Here is a 19,730-nt window from a genome sequence, read left to right on the forward strand (position 1 = left end):
GGTAACCCTAAACAGTCCTGTAAAGCATGAACCTCCTCAGCAGTGAGAAGAAAAAAAATAGTCCATAATTGGATGTCAGAAGGAAGAAAAGGGAAGTTCCATGAACAAAGCACTACTTTAAGGGGACACCTGAAAGTTTCCAGTCAGTCAGGTCACACAGCCAAAAGGTACATGAAGAGGAAGGAGATGAAAGTTTCCCCATGCTCCAAAGATGTAACAGATGGACTCTTACCCGAACTGATGGACCTCCCTTCTGGCGAGGTCGTACTAGCAGGCAGACTTAGCCCTCTGCAGGGACTGTGGATGGCTCCGAGTCCTCCGGTGTATGCTCCGTCTGCGATCTGGAACAAACCAATGCTTCCTTTTCCTTTGTTCCAGATCGCAGACGGAGGATACACCGGAGGACTCGGAGCCATCCACAGTCCCTGCAGAGGGCCAAGTCTGCCTGCCAGTACGACCTCGCCAGAAGGGAGGTCCATCAGTTCGGGTAAGAGTCCATCTGTTACATCTTTGGAGCACGGGGAAACTTTCATCTCCTTCCTCTTCATGTACCTTTTGGCTGTGTGACCTGACTGACTGTGGAAACTTTCAGGTGTCCCCTTAAAGTGGTGCTTTGTTCATGGAACTTCCCTTTTCTTCCTTCTGACATCCAATTATGGACTATTTTTTCTTCTCACTGCTGAGGAGGTTCATGCTTTACAGGACTGTTTAGGGTTACCCTGCATTTAATGTGGGATAATTTAAGCTGTCCATTTGTTGAAGTTTGGCTGCTTTCCAGTACACTTTGCACTTTATATGTAAGCTGCTTCATTCATTTATGTCTGCTAACACTATAACACATTTTGCACTCCATTATCATTAGCCTTTTTGATTATTGGCTATTCTAATATAATAATATAATAATTTATGATCTATATTAATGTGGATTGCTTCTATTTGATTTGCTTTTGCACACATATACTATTTTTAGCGCACGTTTTTGTTTGTTTATTTGACATTCTTGAGTGCCGGTCACAGCCCCATAGTTAGATTAACCCCTGCCACATGGGAGGGTTACAGCAGTGCAAGTGGGGGGGATCAAAGGAGGAAGATTTTGGCAAAAGGAGGACACAGCAGCACAAGGGACATCTCACTAAAGGCAAGTAATTATCATTGTGCTGATTTTTTTGCTTTAGGAAAACTTAAAGGGGTTGTAAAGGTTTGTGTTTTTTTCACCTGAATGCATCCTAATGCATTAAGATGAAAAAACACCTGACAGTCACCAGCCCCCCCCCCCCCTTTCTTTTTACTTACCTGAAACCCTTCATCTACTCGGCGGGTACGCTCGGTCTCTCTCCATGGGCTCCCGGCTCTTGATTGGCTCCTGCTGCTGTCAATCCAATCCAATGATGCTGGGGCGGGGCTGAGTCCAGCAGTCGGCAGCTATGAATGCCAAAATGCTGGACTCGGGAGCACACCTGCAAGGTAATCCCCCGGGAGAGCACTTCTCCCAGGGGGTTATCTGATGTGGGGAGGAGCCACGAGAGCCGCCGGGGGGACCCCAAAAAAAAGCACAAAACAAGCTGCACAGTGGGAGGTAAGTATGAGCCCCGGTTCACACAGGGGCGACTTGTCAGGCGACTTAGCCGCCTGTCAAGTCGCGTCCCGTTCTGTACTACGGAACCGTTCTAATAGGAGCGACGCAAGTCGCTCCGACTTAGAAAAAGGTTCCTGTAGTATTTTTGGGGCGACTTCAGGCGACTTGCATTGACTTCTATACAGAAGTCGTTTTGCAAGTCGCCGCTGAAGTCGTGTGCAGGTCGCCTTGGTGAGTCAACCTGCAATTCGTGCCGCCCGTGTGAACCGGCACTGACATGTTTGTTATTTTAAAAAAATAAAAATAAAAAACACAAGCCTAAGCTTTAATAATAGCCACAAAATTTCTGCTTAAACATAGACAAGGGAATTCATTCACAACACTTTTATGTCGCTATGCGATGCCAGACATGGAGAAGTCTACATGCTTGGGAGGTGGGCTATGTGCAGAACTCTCTCTCTTCGCCCTGAATGGACAAAGTGACAGTGTCTCTTTAGGTTGTATATGTTTATGACAATTATTCTGCAAGATATAAGAGGTCCAGGTGTATTAAACAATAGTCCTATTTTATTTACAAATGAACAAATACTTTGAAATAAAACACTTTTGTGATATAAAGTATATTGCATCTCTTTGCCTTAAAACAAGCATAACTAAATGGCGGACCGTGGTGTCAACTTAGTGACAGTCCTATCCAGACCACAGCAGCCGCGCCATTCAGATACCTGTGTTCCCTCTCTACCCCGCCCCGCCATCATCTTCACAGTATAGCAGGCAGTTCTAACAAGCAATCACCCACTTGCTAGCAGGAAAAGTTGGAAAGCTCCTGCTCTCCATGCAAACCTGTCACACCTCTTGCCCTCTGCCCTGCTATGCAAGGTAGGACTGGAAAGGGGGGGAGGGGAGTACTGAAGACACTGATGTAAAAGGAAGGAGGGGGGCTGTGATGGACTGCAATTCAAGTGGTATTGTAAAAGGTGGGGTGCTGTGATGTAAAAGGGGGGGAGGGGGTGATGGACTGTAACTTTAGGACTGGTTCACACCTATGCAGTTTGCTTTTGACCCGATTCTGCAGTGCTTTTTGCGGTGTGTTTTTTTTCATGTGCATAAAGGGTGAGTGCAGCGCTAAACAGACAAGAAAAACATTTTTTTCTTTTTCCAATTTTGCAGATAAAAAAAAAAAAAGTAAGAAATAGAAAACTAAGGCAGAGTCCTAGTGCAAAAAATTATTTTCCCAAATTTGCAAGTGAAAAATAAAAAGGCAAAACTGAAGCAAAGTCCCTGTGTAAAAATCAATTCGTATATAAAAAGAGCAAACATCCATCCATGTGTGCGGTGGCAAGTGATAAGAAATCGTGAAGAATCTTCAAATAAATGTTCATCCAGCTCCACACCCAAGTGAGTAAGTAGCCTGCGTACCAACTATCCGTGACTGCTAAAAAGCAGTCTCACCCAGCACAGGGAAATCGTTCTCCCCAAGACCATTAAAGATGTTTGGAACTGCTGCTGGAACAATGTCACTCAGAAAACAAGAAAGTACTTCCATAGTGCAGTAAATTTAAAATTGCGGTTTAATGAAATAAGTGGCTTACACTTATGAGATATATGACGTATAAAAGCGGTACAACCAAATGTCTCATCAATGAGGTCTGCGGTGTCTCCTCAAGCTTCCGTTGGTTTTCTTTTTCTATTGCCCATCAAAATCCTGATGACGTCACCGTCGTAGGCTCCACCCTATGCATTTCGTCACAACTGGACGTCGTCTGGGGATTGGCCCTCCACCATCCTGTCCAATCGTGACCAAGCGCATATGGTGGAGCCTACAACGGTGACGTTATCACGTTTTTCTGCCTCCGTTTTCTCTTTTACTTTTTCACTTGCAAAATTGGAAAAAGAAAAAAAAATTCTTGTTGTCTGTTTAGCGCTGCACTCACCTTTATGTATATTTACTTGGAGTTTTTGTATTAGACTTTAGTGCTGGCAGCTTGTTATATTTCACTATACTTTATATATAGTTTATATTTCACATTTTTGATTTTTCTAGCATAGTATTAGTCCACCGTGGGGTTTTTTTTTAATGTGTTTTGATTTTTAATGCTTTTTTTGGCCAATTTGTTGTTGGACAGATTAAAACCGCAACAAAATAAAACAATACATGCTTTTCTATTGAACCAAAAACGCACTGTTTTGCGTTTAACAAAGTCCCTGACCCCTTCTAAAAACGCAGTGCCTGAAAAAAAAGCATAGAAGTAATCATGTCTCATATGACAACCAAATGAACTATAGTGTGTTTCTGCAAAAAGCACTATAAAAAACATATAGGTGTGAACCAGGCCTAAAGAGGGCTGTATTATAAAAGGCTGTGCTGTGATGTAAAGGAGAGACTGCAATGTAAAGAGGAAGGGGTCTGATGTAAAAAAGCAACTGTATTATAAAGGGGGGCTGAGTAATAGCACAAACGTGAAAGTTTGGACTTCTAGTGGAAGAAAAATTTAATGACTAGACCTAAAATATTAAAAGTAGAACTCCAGCCAAAAATAACAAAATCATAAATATCCCATTAAAAGATTACATAACAAAACCAGCTTGTAACGAGCCCCTTGCTCACTCGGTTCCACTCTCCCGACACTCCTCTGCTGCTATAGAGTCAGATTGCAGATCGCACGTCTGATGGTTCAGTCATCCGATGCTCCGGGATTAGAACTACAGCTATGTGCCGTTCGAATCCAGTTGTGGTAGCTCAGAACAAACACCAGGCAGGCTGTATGTAAGTTCAAACAGGGATCCCTTTTATTGGAAAATACAGGCTCTTTTATACACTAAAAGTGGAGGTGCATACCTCTGGCTCATATTACTCTAACAATACACCTGTAACCTAATTAACATGAGCTAATTAACTAATCCCTTTAGACAGCCTAGATGACTCAGACATGACCGTTAGGCCAGACTGGCCGTCTTGTACCTCAGAAAACCCAATCAACATTATCACAATAGCAGAGTTAATTAACACAAACAACAATGGGGATCTAGTGACTCTTAGATCCCATACTAGAGACTTATTTACAATACACATTCTAGCAGGCAACAGACAGACAGGTGCTGGAATTTACATCAGCATCTCCTAACAGTATCTGTTCCAGCATTATGAATCAGCCACTATTTCTAATATGGCAAATCCAGGGTCCCCAGAGTCTGTGTGTCCCGGGGGACCAGGACCCGAATCCACAGTAGTACCACCTCAAGGGTCCCCAGGCATACAGCTCACAAAGAGCACCGTTCCCCCAAATGCCAGGGCCCACGATCGATCGGCAAGAGGCTAGCATTCAGTCCCCTCCAAAAGTCTCTCTCCCGGCTAGGTCTGTCACACAGCTGTAATATTTCCTTTCATTTGAGAGATTTCCCCCACAATACTTTTTTCTGCCACTATCATTCCATCCTCTGAACTCAGGCCTGAACAGTGAAAGGAAAAGCAGTAGTGTTGGGCCCCTTTCTTCTGTCTGCTTTTAAAGTGATTGTAAACCCTCTTTTTTTTTTAAATAACAAACATATCATACTTACCTCCACCGTGCAGGTCGTTTTGCACAGAGTGGCCAAGAACATCCTCTTCTGGGGTTCCCCGGCAGCTCTCGCAGCTCCTCCCCGCATCAGATACCCCTAGGAGAAGCACTCTCCCGGTGGGTACCTTGCGGGCGCGCTACCGAGTCCAGCATTTGCGTCCATAGAAGCGAATGCCGGACTCGGCCCTGCCCCCCGCGTCATCGGATTTGATTGACAGCAGTGGGAGCCAATGGCTGCGCTGCTATCAATCTATCCAATAAAGAGCCGGGACCCTGTGGAGAGAGGGAGAGCGCGTTTCAGACGAGTGAATGAAGGGGCTCAGGTAAGTAAAACGGGGGGGGGGGGCTGGTCACTGCCAGGTGTTTTTTCACCTTAATACATAGGATGCATTAAAAGGTAAAAAAAAAAAAAAAAAAAAAAAAAAACACGAGGGTTTACAACCCCTTCAACTCCTATCAGCCTCCTTCTTGCAGCACATGAACTGACTGACACCTTGTACCTTTTTCTTCCACTCCCACTCCAGCCCTGCTGTATAAGGACCGCGAGAGGATAATATCAGGTCAATGGCAGATGCTTAAACTGCTTACATTTAAAAAAATATATATATTTAAGGATGCACTGATGAACACAGAGCTGACATTTGTGTCTTTTCTAGTGTTCAGCTTTAAAAGATCCCTTTGTCGGTCACTGGACAGTATATAAACAATCATCCTTCTTTGTATTGCAGACAAAGTGGGATGACAGCTGAGTACATCTAGGGGTTTCTCTTCCCCAACCCAGTTCTGGTGCATCCAGTCTCCCAATCAGAGCTAACTGACTATGGGCTGGAGGGTTTAGGATCCAGCATTATGTTCTACATGGGAACATACATCGCTCTTCAAATTTCTGCCTGTACAGGACAATATATACCTAGAGTCATGGCTGCTGACACGGTGCAGAGTCTGGATATTGCTGATAACTAGGTACACAATTCCTTTAATAGGAATTTAGTATGGCACCAAAAATTCTGGACATTAATGCTGCACGATTCTGGGAAAAATGAGAATCATGATATTTTTGGTTAGAATAAAGATCACGATTCTCGGCGTAACATTATACAAAAAATTGGGCTAACTTTGCCTTTTTTTTTCCCCAAAAAATTGCATTTTAAAAACCGCTGCGCAAATAAAGTGTGACAAAATATTACAAGACCTCCAATTTATTCTCTAGGATCTCTGCTAAAAAAAATGTATATAATGTTTGGGGGTTCTAAGTAATTTTCTAGCAAAAAAAAATACTGATTTTAACTTATCAGCAACAAGTGTCAGAAAAAGGCCGGGTCTTTAAAACCACTTCCGGACCACCCGCCGTCGTTTTACATCGCTACTTTGAAGAGGCATACCGTTGTTAGCGGCCATAACCCCGGTATCCTCTTCTTCAGCGGGCGGTCCGCTTCAAGATAAAAGTGGTCTCTGCGGCAGATTCACCGCAAGATCACTTTTATCGGCGGTGGGAGAGGGCCCCCCCCCTCCCGCCGCTCTCCGGTGCCCTCCGCCAATTGGTAGTAGCGGAGATGACCGTGTCCTGTCCCTGGCTTGGCATGGAGACGAGTGAGGGGAAGATGGCCCCCACCCGCCTCCAGACCACTGCAGGGGGGAAGCGACATCAAAACGTCACTTCCGCCCATAGCTCTTAAAAATGGGACTTTTTTTATTATTACATATTAGTGTAAATATGAGATCTGAGGTATTTTTGACCCCAGATCTCATATTTAAGAGGTCCCGTAATGCTTTTGTTCTATTACAAGGGATGTTTAAAAGAACAGTGTAAAAGCAGTGCAGAAGCAAACGTGAGCAGCCCCCGCATATGAAAACGGCATTCAAACCACAAGTACAGCGAGAGCAATAATTCTAGCAATAATTCTAGCCCTTGACCTCCTCTGTAACTCTAACCATGCAACCTGTAGAATCTTTTAAAGGTTGCCTATGGAGATTTTTAAGGGTTAAAAGTTTGTCACCATTCCATGAGCGGGCGCAATTTTGAAGCATGACATGTTGGGTATCAATTTACTCAGCATAACATTATCTTTCACAATATATAAAAAAAAATTGGGCTAACTTTACTGTTGTACTATTTTTTAATTCAAAAAAGTGTATTTTTAAAAAAAAAAAAAAATGAGCTTATAAGACCGCTGCGCAAATACGGTATGGCAAAATGACCGCCATTAAATTCTCAGGGGTGTTAGGAAAAAAAAAAAAAAAATGTATGTTTGATGGTGCTAAGTAATTTTCTAGCAAAAAAAAAAAAAAACGTTTTTAACTTGTAAGCAACACATCTCAAAAAGAGGCTCGGTCCTTAAGTGGTTAAAGTGGACGTAAACCAGGAAAAAAAAAAAATGGTATATATATATATTTTATCATACTGTAGAGTATAAGATTTGCTATCATTTGAGCCCAGTCTTGCCACACAGAGTTAATCCATCTCTGAGCAATCCTCTTTTATTGTTCTTTTATTGTTCAGTGAGACAATTCGTGACAAAGTGAGAAAAACTTTGTCAAATCCTCCCCCTTGCTGTGAGTGACAAGTCATTTACATATCTCGTGCACTAGCCTAAGACACAGGAATTTATTTTTAATTCCCTCCCCCACTCCTTTCTTCAGCAGCTTTGCAAGGATTGGCTGTTCCACACCTCAGCATGATTTGGCATGCTGAAGTCATGTGGTTACTTTCCTGTCTTTTCACTGGATGTTAGAGATCATAGCAGAAGTTCAGTGTAAGAAACACACAGGAGAACTGCATATTGACAAGGGGAGTGTAGAGGTGGGCGGGGAGTCTACTGACATCACAACTCCACCCACCGAGCTCCAGACAATAGACCCGCCCACAGAATATGCAGTTTTTACGGCTCTCATAACAGACAAAGGGGAGACATTTGACAGGTAAAGATACATGCAGGAGGCATGTATAGCCTTATAGATAACCCCTATGGCAGTAGTTTAGAAAGGATGACATTGGGTTTACATCCACTTTAAGTGTTTAAACTGACCTCATTTAGACCAATGTTCATCCCTTTGATCTAAGAGCCCTTGCACACTGGGGCGGTTTGCAGGCGCTATTGCGCTAATAATAGCGCCTGCAAACCGCCCCGAAAGTGCCGCTGCTGTCATCCCAGTGTGCAAGCCTCGAGGGCTTGCACACTGGAGCGATGCGCTGGCAGGACTTTTTTTTCAGCATCTTCGGAGCGGTGAAGGAGCGGTGTGTATACCGCTCCTTTACCGCTCCTGCCCATTGAAATCAATGGGACGGCGCGGCTATACCGCCGGCAATGCGCCTCTGCAGAGGCGCTTTGCTGTGGTATTTAACCCTTTCTCGGCCGCTAGCGGGGGGTAAAACCGCCCCGCTAGCGGCCGCATACCGACGGTAAAACGCCGCTAATAGCGGCGTTTTACCGCCGGCGCCGCCCCCCGCCCCAGTGTGCAAGGGCTCTTAAAGAACCAAAAAACGTTACAATGTTTATAGTCATCTCTCAGCACTGAGAAACATTGATAAACATTTGCGGAGGCTTTTTTTATTTTTATTTTTTGACAGCTGCTGTATACAGAATCGTGGAAATGCTAGATTAAGATCATGAGGGGGTTGAATCGAGATTGCAAATTAACGATTAATCGTCTACTGGACATAGACGTGAACGACAATAAATGCCTTTATTTTCTATATTATCCTGCAATTTGGCTTTAACATAGATAGTAAAGTTTGGCTTATTCACTTAACATAATGGGTAATGGGGGGGGGGGGGGGGGGGGAGTGCTTGATTGCCCTTAGCAACCAGTTTCTACCTTTCATTTTTTTCAAACTGCGCTTCAGTAGAGAAAAAGTTTGTTTTGGATCACTTTTTATTAATTCCCCCCCCCCCCCCCCATGCTTCCAATCCATAGAATAAAACAGTTAAAATATCCCAGATCCTAGGTATCATTTCTGTGTGATTGTAGATTGAGTATTAGTTACTATGAGTATATAACGCAAAGAGCATCATAAACTGCTAAAGCTTGTACTTCTCTAACCTCATGACATGCCCCACTCCAATGTTAAGTTTCCTGACATCTATAGCTCGATATTAGAAAAACCACATCCACATATCACAGACAGCACATTCTAACCACACCAGTCCTGGCACCCGACTGCTGCAGGCTTCTGCACCATATGCACATCCTGCACAACCTAAACACACCTACGACAGACAATTAGACATTTTATTACACCAATGTAATTGTCATAAAACACAGCCTTCACTTCCCACATGCATCAATAAGTCTTGGCCACCCATGAGCCTGTCGCCGGTTTTCCTTTCTTGAACCACTTTTGATAGGTCCTGACCACTGCAGACCGAAAACATCCCACAAGAACTGCAGTTTTGGAGATGCTCTGACCCAATTGTTTAGCCATTACAATCTGGCCTTTGTAAAAGTTGCTCAAATCCTTACACTTGCCCATTTTTTTTCTGCTTTCAACACATCAAATTCGGGCACAACATGTGTCATTTTCTGCCTAATACCCACTTTCAGGTGCCATTATAAATTAGATAATCAAGGTTATTCACTTTACCTGTCACTGGTTACGTTATGGCTGATCGTTGTATACATTTCTTTTCTTCAATGGGAAAATAAATGACCAAATTGTCACTCCCGCCAATTTATACTCCCTCAATACCCATCAGCTGCAATTCTTAGAATCAGCACTACAATTCATAGGCGGCCACCTAAATGTGACCTTAGACCTCCTATTAGATGTTTCCAGAGGGTCCACTCACCTCTCGTTTAACTACCTCAAAAGAATTAGGCTCTTATCTCGCACCCTAACTGAAGAAAAAGATTCTACTCCTCTTCTCATTCATTTTTTCATGAATCGAATATTTTTTAGAACATCTCAAACTTCACAGGGTGTCAGCTTCCACTATAAGGAACATCCTGCTTGCAGACCATGTACCAATGTCTATCTCCCTATACCCCAAGTGTGGCAATTGAAAAGTCAATGATTCAATACTACAATCTTCTTCCAATTTATTAAAACAATGTAATATGAGGTCAAACAGCATTAAATCAGAAAGGCTCCTGCTCTATAAAGATGACAGTAAAGTTCACTATACAATTTGATTGCACATTCTTTAGATCTACCAAACACGTATTTAGTGCAAGGGCCTGCTTGATTGGATACATTAGGTAGGTCCCCATAGTACATAAATTTGGCAGTTCTAAAAAGGTAATTGTAAAAAGACTGTAGCATGTTAGGTGACCCTTAGATCTACCAACAAGTATGTAGTGCAAGGGCTTGCCTGATTGGATACAAAATTTAATAATTTAGGTAGGTCCTTATAATATATACAGTGAGGGGGAAAAAAAAGTATTTGATCCCCTGCTGATTTTGTACATTTGCCCACTGACAAAGAAATGATCAGTCTATAATTTTAATGGTAGGTTTATTTTAACAGTGAGAGACAGAATAACAAAAATATCCAGAAAAACGCATTTCAAAAAAGTTATAAACTGAATTGCATTTTAATGAGTGAAATAAGTATTTGATTCCCTATCAATCAGCAAGATTTCTGGCTCCTAGGTGTCTTCTATACAACAAGCTGAGATTAGGAGCACTCTCTTTAAGAGAGTGCTCAGCTTGTTACCTGTATAAAAGAAACCTGTCCCCAGAAGCAATCAGTCAGATTCCAATCTCTCCCCCATGGCCAAGACCAAAGAGCTGTCCAAGGATGTCAGGGCCAAAATTGTAGACCTACACAAGGCTGGAATGGGCTACAAGACTATCGCCAAGCAGCTTGGTGAGAGGGTGACAACAGTTGGTGTGATTATTTGCAAATGGCAGAAAAACAGCATTAGGGCCAAAACAACGAATCGATTATGAAAATAGTTGTCAACTATTTTCATAATTGAATAATCAACCAGCCGATTAGTTGGCCTGCATACAGAATTCATTATTTATTCACATATCAGGAAATACAGTGCAGCACACATACAGCTCAGTACACCATCCAAACATGTCAATAAATGCATGAGAACTTCTGAATGTGAATGTGTGAAGAGCCTGAAGCGTCAGTGGGGGACCCTATAAGAGGAGAATCAAGGCTGTTCTGAGCAAAATCATTACGGAGCAGGCAAGTATAACATATTGTTAAAAAAAAAAAAAAAAAAAAATCACTTTAAAGATTGTGTGCAGGGAAAATCAGTATCTGAACCCAGAGAAGGTGGAGGCTGATAGACGGCATTACAATTACATTTAAAGTAAACTTTTACCAGTATTGTGCATTATATATAAAATGATCATATCCAAAAAAAACAGGCGATACAAAAAAAAAAAAAAAAAAAAACACCATGCTGCTACTAAACGTCTTATGTCGTGTACACACGACCGGACTTTTCCGGTCCTATGGGACAGATTCACATCTATGCTTTTTTCAGCCGCTGCATATTTGGAAAGGGTCAAGGACTTGGTGCAACGCAGAACTGTGTTTTTTGGTTCAATAGACCTCAATGGCAAAACTGCAGAAAAGCATGTAGTGTGTTTTTGCAGCGATTTGCATTTTTTAATCTGCCCAACAACAAATTGGCCAAAAAAAAAAAGCATAAATGCAAATCGCAGCAAAATTGCATGTGCAGAAATGCAAAATGCACAGCAAAAAGCACTGCAGAAAAGGATCAAAAGCAAACTGCATATGTGCGAGCCGAGCCCTATGCTGGCTATACACGTATCAATTTTCAAACGAGTATATTCATACGAAAAATCTTTGTACATTCGCTGAAAGAACGTTGTTTGAAAATTTCACATGCTTTTCCTCCAATAGTATATACAGTATATCTTTTCTGTCTGTTACTCTGAGTGGATTAGAGATCTTGCTCTCTAACCATCTAGTTAGTTATTTATAATTACCACTGCATAGAGATAGAGATATACAAGAATAAATTGGCATCAACTCAACTCGCCATGTTTGGGAGGAGGAGGAGGAGGAGGAGGAGGAGGAATGCTGCCTATGACCTCAACAACACCATTCCCACCGTCAAATATGGAGGTGGAAACATTGTGCTTTGGGGGAGTTTTTCTGCCAAGGGGACAGGACAACTTCACAGCATCAACGGGACGATGGATGGGGCCATGTACCATCAATTCTTGGGCAAGAACTGGGCATTGAAAATGGGTCATGGATGGGTATTCCAGCATGACAATGACCCAAAACACATGGCCAAGGCAACAAAGTAGTGGCTCAAGAAGAAGCACATTAAGGTCCTGGAGTGGCCTAGCCAGTCTCCAGACCTTAATCCCATAGAAAATATGAGGAGGGAGATGAAGCTTCAAGTGACCAAACGTCAGCCTGAAAACCTTAATGACTTGGAGGATCTGCAAAGATTGGGACACAATCCCTCCTGAAATGTAGTTGGCCACCAGGTTTGCACACAAGAAACGTCTGACCTCTGTAAATGCCAACAAGGGTTTTGCCACCAAGTACTAAGTCATGTTTTGTGAAGGGATCAAATACTTATTTCACTAATTAAAATGCAAATCAATTTATAACTTTTTTGAAATGTGCTTTTCTGTATTTTTTTGATATTCTGTGTCTCACTGTTAAAATAAACCTAACAAAATTATAGACTGATCATTTCTTTGTCAGTGGGCAAACGTACAAAGTCAGCAGGGGGTCAAATACTTGTTTCTTTCACTGTAGGTTTCATAGAACTAAAAAGTTGATTGTAAGACTGTGTACTGTAAAGACTCGTACACACTATAAGAAAATCGGGCGAACATTTTCGTTCAAAGAATTTTCGTACGATTTTCGTATAGTGTGTACACAACTTTCGACAGCCGATTCCGAATTTTCGTACGAAAATTCCAAAGGAACAAACTCCAAAATTGTTCCCGTACGGGAACAGAACGAACGATTTTCGTTTAATGTGTACCATTTTCGTACAAGAATACTCAGAAGAGAAAGACTGCGCATGATCAGAAACAAACAACAAAAGCTGTTGTCGTACGAGAATATTCATAAGAATTTTTGTACAAATTTTCTTTCATCGGTTCCAATTTGCTGTGAAACATCGAGAAAAATCGGACTAACGTTCACCCGATTTTCTTATAGTGTGTACCCCACTTAACATGGACAATGAGCCTAATGGTGGCCATTTATTTTCAATAAATGAATGATCAATATCTTTTTCCAATCGATCTCTCAAGATAGGAATAACCAATCTACAGTCAAGAGCCCATTCAATTGATATGCCACACAGAAAAGTGGATTTCGATCGATAGATAAGATACAATTGTAACTCACGAACGTAAGTTATATTGGTCGCATCTCTGGGTCCACCTTACACAGTCTCATAATCTGATCAATCAAAATATGATTGTAATCATTAACAAAGTATCTCAGTGCTGTCAATTGATGCAAAACTATCAGTGATTTCCCACCCTGGTCAACTCAATTTGATCAATTCTGTTTTAAATCAAGTCAAAGAAAAAGCATTTAGAACAGAAGGTATAGCTATTGGATTGTGTGTGGATTTGGTTGATCGTTCTGATTAAATCACACAATCGAAAAAATATTAAAAAAAAAAAAAATATGTGTGTGTATATTATATATCTCAATCAAAGTCCTTGTGGCTACTATTAAAGACATTGTACAATCACACTGTATAGAGTATGGCCATCTTAAAGGCAGGTGCACGTGTGCGGTGCGTTTTTTGTGCGCATTGCATTTTTTTTTTTTTTTTTTACTACTGAACTATATTAGAACTGCTAGAATGCAGTCCAGCAAGGTGCATCTTTCAAGCGCTTCCATCAAAATGTGCGTTCTAATAGAGTTCAATGGTAGCGCGGCTATAAACGTGCATAAAAAACTGCAACTCGCAGAAAACGCACCACACAAGTGAACCGGCCCTAAAGAATATTGTGCAGTCAGACTGTACAGTGTATGGTCAGCTTAAGGTTAGCCATACGTATTGTATGTGTTTCAATAAATGATCAATTTCTTTTCTGAACGATCTCTCCTGTCAGGAATAATTGGTCTATACTCATTCGATCGATATGCTATATGCGGGAGAGTGGATTTTGCTTGATAGTTAACTTATAATCAAAACTTATCGATCACATCTGTTTCCTCAATTTAATCTCATAATCTGATTAATCGAAATACAATAGTATTTATGAACAAAGTACTTCAACGCTGCCTATCAGTGCAAAATTAGGCAAAATTTTCACCCTGGCTGACTGACTCTGATCTAAATCCATCTGAAGAGAAGTTATAGCTATTCAATGGTTTGTGGATTCAATTGGCTTAAAAAAAAATAAATAAATAAAAAAAAATCGAAGTGCATATGACCACAATCACATTGTACAGAGTACTGTATATGGTCAGCCTAATGGTGGCCTTACACGATCAGTTTGTTTTCTGATCAGCGGACAATTGATCAATGCATCCTGGTTGAAATAATCAATCTATACTCGAACAACTGAATTGAACTTGATGGAAAGTGGATTGCGATAGATAGCTAAGGCTCCATTTACATCTTTGTGCCCACATTTGCTTGTGAACGCCCCAGGTACTGCAGCCTAAGAAAAGAGCGGAAAGAAGTCCCTGACCTTTTTTTGAAATTGCACCACACTGAATCACATGGTGCTGCGGCACTAATGCGGTTTAGTGCATGGGAAATTGCCATTTGGGATGCCATTAAGAAATGATAGCTACCCACCCCCCACACATCTGTTAAATGCAACGCATTTCATTGCAGGATGGGAACTTACGCTGTCTTCCCCACCCATAGAGACGTGAAGTGAACCCAGCCTAAGCTGTCCATGTATGGATCAAAAGTCAGCCAGTTCAGTAAGGACCGGCCAAATTAAGATGCATGTAAAGGCGTGGAGGTTCCACAGAAGTTGATCAGTTCCTGTACAACTGCCGTGTGAGATTTTCCTTGCTTAATCAGCTATAGCCTGCAATGCTGATCAGAGTATTCTGATGGCAGGGAAGTCTCCCCACTGTCAGAATACAATAGCTTAATGGGAAGGATTGTGTGGATGGGGGATTCCGGTCAGTTTTTTTTGTTGTTGTTCAGCCTGCAGCAATTGACTAATCTATGAGCAGCCCAAGATATAATCACAACTTATCAATCACATCTTTTCCACAAGGTAATCTCATAAACCGATTAAGGCCCCTTTCACACTTTTGCGACCTGAAAGTCACACGATTTTGCCATACCTTGAAGCAATGCCTGTGTAATCTTGAGGTCTATGGACCTCAAGTAGCATCAAAGTCGGACCAAATTAGTGCAGGGACTACTTTGAAGTCGCACAGATATGAATGGTACACATTGGAAATCATGGCGTGTGACTTGCAGTGCCAGGTCGCACAGGTGTGAAAGGGGCATAATTGAAACATGTTTGTATTAATGAACAAAGTACTTCAATGCTGCCTATCGATGCAAAACAAACAATTGCTTTTGCTCTACCCGATTGACTCTGATCTAAAGACTGGCACACATGGGCTGAAAATCAGCTGCTTCAGCAGGAACTACCCAACTTTCCATGTGTACAACAGATCATCGGAACTATCATGCTGGAAATCCAGCATTCGATCAGTGCTCGCAAACAATGGTGGCAAGCGGCGATCAGTGAATTCCTGGGGGGGGGGGGCACCCTGTCAGAATATAATGTCTCAGCGAGAGAGATCTCTGCATCTAAATCACCTGTGTGGATGTGGGGGATTCATCAGGTTCCCCCCCCCATTGTCTGCACTCTGCTTAAATCAATCACAATGGAAGTTCTAGTTATTCAATTGTTTGCGGATTTGATTGAGCATCGATCAAATAAAAGAAAGCCTGCATGGCCACCACTAAGGAGATTGTACACAGTCTACAGCCAGCTTACAGAAGGGACTGTACAAATCAGATTGTATAATGTATGGTCAGCCTGTCAGAAGCAGTGCTAAGTCCACAATGACGGGGGTCACAGCTGTCAAGCCCTGGCTTCCTTCTACATACACAGAGAAAGTAATAAGAGAACACAAACACGTGATCAGCAGAGATACAATGATTCAGATAAAGAATAACCTACTGACAGAGTCCTGAGGACCAGTGACAGCCCAGAGAAGGTGTCACCCGTATAACATCCAGCAGAGTTGTCACCCTCAGGGTACACATAAAACCTGTACACAGAGGAGGAAGGACCCCGTCTCGGGTGTCACTGACACTCCATCCCCCTCCCTGTGAGAGTACAGCGCCCCCACCTGCTCGCCTTTCTCTCTAATAATTGCCCCTCCGGTGTTTATACACCTCCCCTTTCTGTCAACACTTGCCCCTCCTCCAGGACGAATTGCCCCACCTTGGTGCACGGCCACATTGCACCCGTGGCCGTCACAATAGACCAGAGGGTTTTCGGCCCAGCCCCTCTCATCCGAGCACACGCAGCAGCCTCCAACCATCTCCTTCATCCTCCCATGGAGCCGACGCTCTTCCCGGGGCCAGACGGCCGACCTGCTTAAAACACTGCGCATGCGCAGCTTCTCCTCACAACGCTCAGAGAGCAGTTACATTGGGCATAAACCCAGCATACCGCGCGTGCGTACCGTACGATGTGAGCAGAGTAACGCATGCGTAGAGCGCTTTTCACGCAGCAGATAAATAACGCGCAGGCGCAGTGTGCTGTTCAGAACCTGTTCGCTTGTTGTGTTTCCTAATCATGTTTAAGCCAGGAATTGTAGTGGTAGGTAGTTTAGTCGGGCGGTAACTTATGAAGGTGCCTGCAACTCAGTTCACAGGTTTTAGTTTGTGTACGCTTAACCACTTCAGCCACGGAAGGTCTTACCCCATTAATGACCAGGCCATTTTTTGCGATACAGCACTGCGTCGCTTTAACTGACAATTGCACAGTTGTGCGACACTGTATCCACTTAAAATTGATGTCTTTTTTTTCCCACAAGTAGAGCTTTCTGGTGATATTTGATCACATCTGCGGTTTTTATTTTTTGCACTATAAACAAAAAAAAGAGCAATAATTTTGAAAAAAAACAGTATTTTTTTACTTTCTGCTATAAAACCCATCCAATAATTTAAAAAAAAAAAAAAAAATCAAATTTCATTATCAATTAAGGCCCCTTTCACACGATCGGACCGTTCAGGTCCACCTGTCAGTTTTGACGGCGGACCTGAACGGGCGCTCCATGTTAGCCTATGGAGCGACGGATGTCAGCGGAGACATGTCCGCTGACATCCGATCCGCTAAAAGCAGACGGATGGCCCTACGTCCAGGTCCATCGCTATCGGATCGGGTGAGATCTGATGAAAACAGACATGCTGTCCGTTTTCATCCGATCCCTCCATAGGCGGCAGCGGCGCCTGACAAGCTCCTCCCCGCTCAGTGAGCAGAGAGGGACCTGTCATCCGCCGGCTCAGCGGAGATCAACGGAGAGATATCCCGCTGAGCCGTCGGACTCTGTGGAAGCGGAGTCCGCCTCGTGTGAAAGGGGCCTTAGGCCAATATGTATTCAGCTACATATTTTTGGTTAAAAAATCACAACAAGCTTATATTGATTGGTTTGCACAAAAGTTATCGCGTCTACAAACTATGGGATATTTTAATGGCATTTTTATTTATTTATTTATTTTACTAGTAATGGCTGCGATCAGCGATTTTTTTTTTTTTCTTTGAATTGCGACATTCAGCGGACAAGTTGGACACCTAACTGACACTTTTGACACTTTTTTGGGAACCAGTGACATTATTACGGTTATCAGTGTAAAAATATGCACTGTTAGGCCTCTTTCACACGGGCAGCTGTTCTGCCGCTGTTAAAAGCATGTTTTGTTATTTTGAAATTCCAAAAATCCACGCACAGTGATCACTTGCAGTTGTACATTGCAATTAGCTGCATTTACATGCAGCTGCGTTTAGCTTCGTTGGAACATTCTTGCCATTTCTGATGTGCTTCCTGTTGTTTTTCTTTCCTTGTTGCCGCTGCTATCCACAGGAGAAATAGTGCACTACAATTACCTGCAGTTATGTTCAGATAGCTGCAATAAATTGGTCCTGAAAGCAGTCAAATTTATTTTTTCTAACCGCACAAAACCCCATGTAACGAAACCATTGCTAAATGCAGTGTGTGAATGGGGCCATAGGAAAGCATTGTGTGAGTTTAGCTGCAGTAGATAACTTGATCTATCCACAGCTAAAAGCTGAATTCTATCCGCCCGTGTGAAAGGGGCCTTACTGTACTAATGACACTGGCAGGGAAGGGGTTAACATCAGGGGTAATCAACGGGTTAAGTGTGTCCCCTAGTTGGTGCTTGCTAACTGTGGGGAATGGTCTGACTGGGTGAAGACAGAGATCCGTGTTCCAGGACCCGCTGATTGGCTCCCCCTCCCAGATAGCAAGTAATTGTGATGCAAGTTTGAAAATGACTTGCTAATCTATTGCTAGACTTGCCAGGCTTCATAAGTTTGTTGCACAATTGCAGCAAGTCCTCATTGCATGACTCCAGATAAACTTTCTTTGCAAACATTCTGCAAGCCTGTTGCAAGTTCTGGTTCAGTTATGTTGTGCAATAGTCATCCCACCACAGGGGTCATTGTGGCTGAATTTTCATGCTGTAGACTTGTAGACTTGCAGAGCTCTTGCTGTAGACTCACCACTGCAACTTTGCTCTTGCTAGAGACTTGCCATGCAAATTTGCTACAAATTGGAAAAGTGTCAACTAGAACTTGTGCCTCAAGTGCTCTGCAAGTGTACAACTTGACAGTGAAAATGTGCAGCAAGTTAATAGACTTACAATTCAACACTGCTACAAATTTGTGGCAAGTTATCCTTGCTATTAGGGATCTTAGACTCTGTTTGATCTGCAGTTGTCATGGTGCTACATACATACCTCCCAACTTTTTGAGATGGGAACGGGGGACACCTATTAGGAAAAGGATGTAGGCATAGGACACACCCCCTTAAAGGAGAATTATACAAAAAGTGCTTTTTTTTTACCACTACTATTCTTTTATATTGGCTTCTGAAATTTACAAATGCAGCAATTTAAAAATTGAATGAGAGGTTTAGCACTGGGAAACACTTTTTAAAAGATAAAAAGTGCATTTTATATACAACTATATAGATCAGACCAAAATGAGGGACAAATGAGGAGGAAAGAGGGACAGAGGGACTTTGTTCAAAATGAGGGACAGTCCCTCAAAATCAGTTGGGAGCTATGCTACATATGTGATCAGTTACGACACCAGTCATTTGACAGTTTGGGTGAGAGCTAGAGCTGCACAATTAATCGTTAAAAAATCGTGATCTCGATTCACCTCCCCTGATGATCTCTCCTGCTGAGTTTGCCGATTCTTTCATATAAACAAGTGGAGAGATTATCTGCTCACTCAGCTGTCAAAAGAAAGCATCTGGGCAGTCTGCCAAGTTTAGAAGTTGAAACATTGTATTTAACTTCCTTCTTAGATCAAAGGGATAAACTTCTCTGTGTAAACAAATAACCTGGGCAATCTGCCAAGTTTTAAAAAACGTGTAAATGCAGGAAGTTTAACCACTTAAAGTCTAAATCTTTTTCTGACACTTCTTTCTTAAGTTAAA

At 42.3% G+C, this 19,730-nt stretch overlaps 1 protein-coding gene across 4 annotated transcripts in view; it reads right to left on the reverse strand.

The window, feature by feature from the left end:
• Nucleotides 1-16,747, reverse strand: part of MLLT6 (MLLT6, PHD finger containing) — a 362,286-nt gene extending 345,539 nt beyond the window's left edge. For 3 of the 4 annotated variants that reach the window (XM_073608237.1, XM_073608239.1, XM_073608236.1), the window contains exon 1: nucleotides 16,484-16,747. In XM_073608237.1, coding sequence (XP_073464338.1) covers nucleotides 16,484-16,655 — 172 coding nt within the window. In that variant the 5' untranslated portion in view covers nucleotides 16,656-16,747. The remainder of the gene's footprint in view (nucleotides 1-16,483) is intronic. The other variant, XM_073608240.1, reaches the window with a different exon arrangement.
• Nucleotides 16,748-19,730: the final 2,983 nt, after the last annotated feature.

This window comes from Aquarana catesbeiana, linkage group LG12 (assembly GCF_042186555.1).
Source record: "Aquarana catesbeiana isolate 2022-GZ linkage group LG12, ASM4218655v1, whole genome shotgun sequence".
NCBI classification, from domain to species: domain Eukaryota; kingdom Metazoa; phylum Chordata; class Amphibia; order Anura; family Ranidae; genus Aquarana; species Aquarana catesbeiana.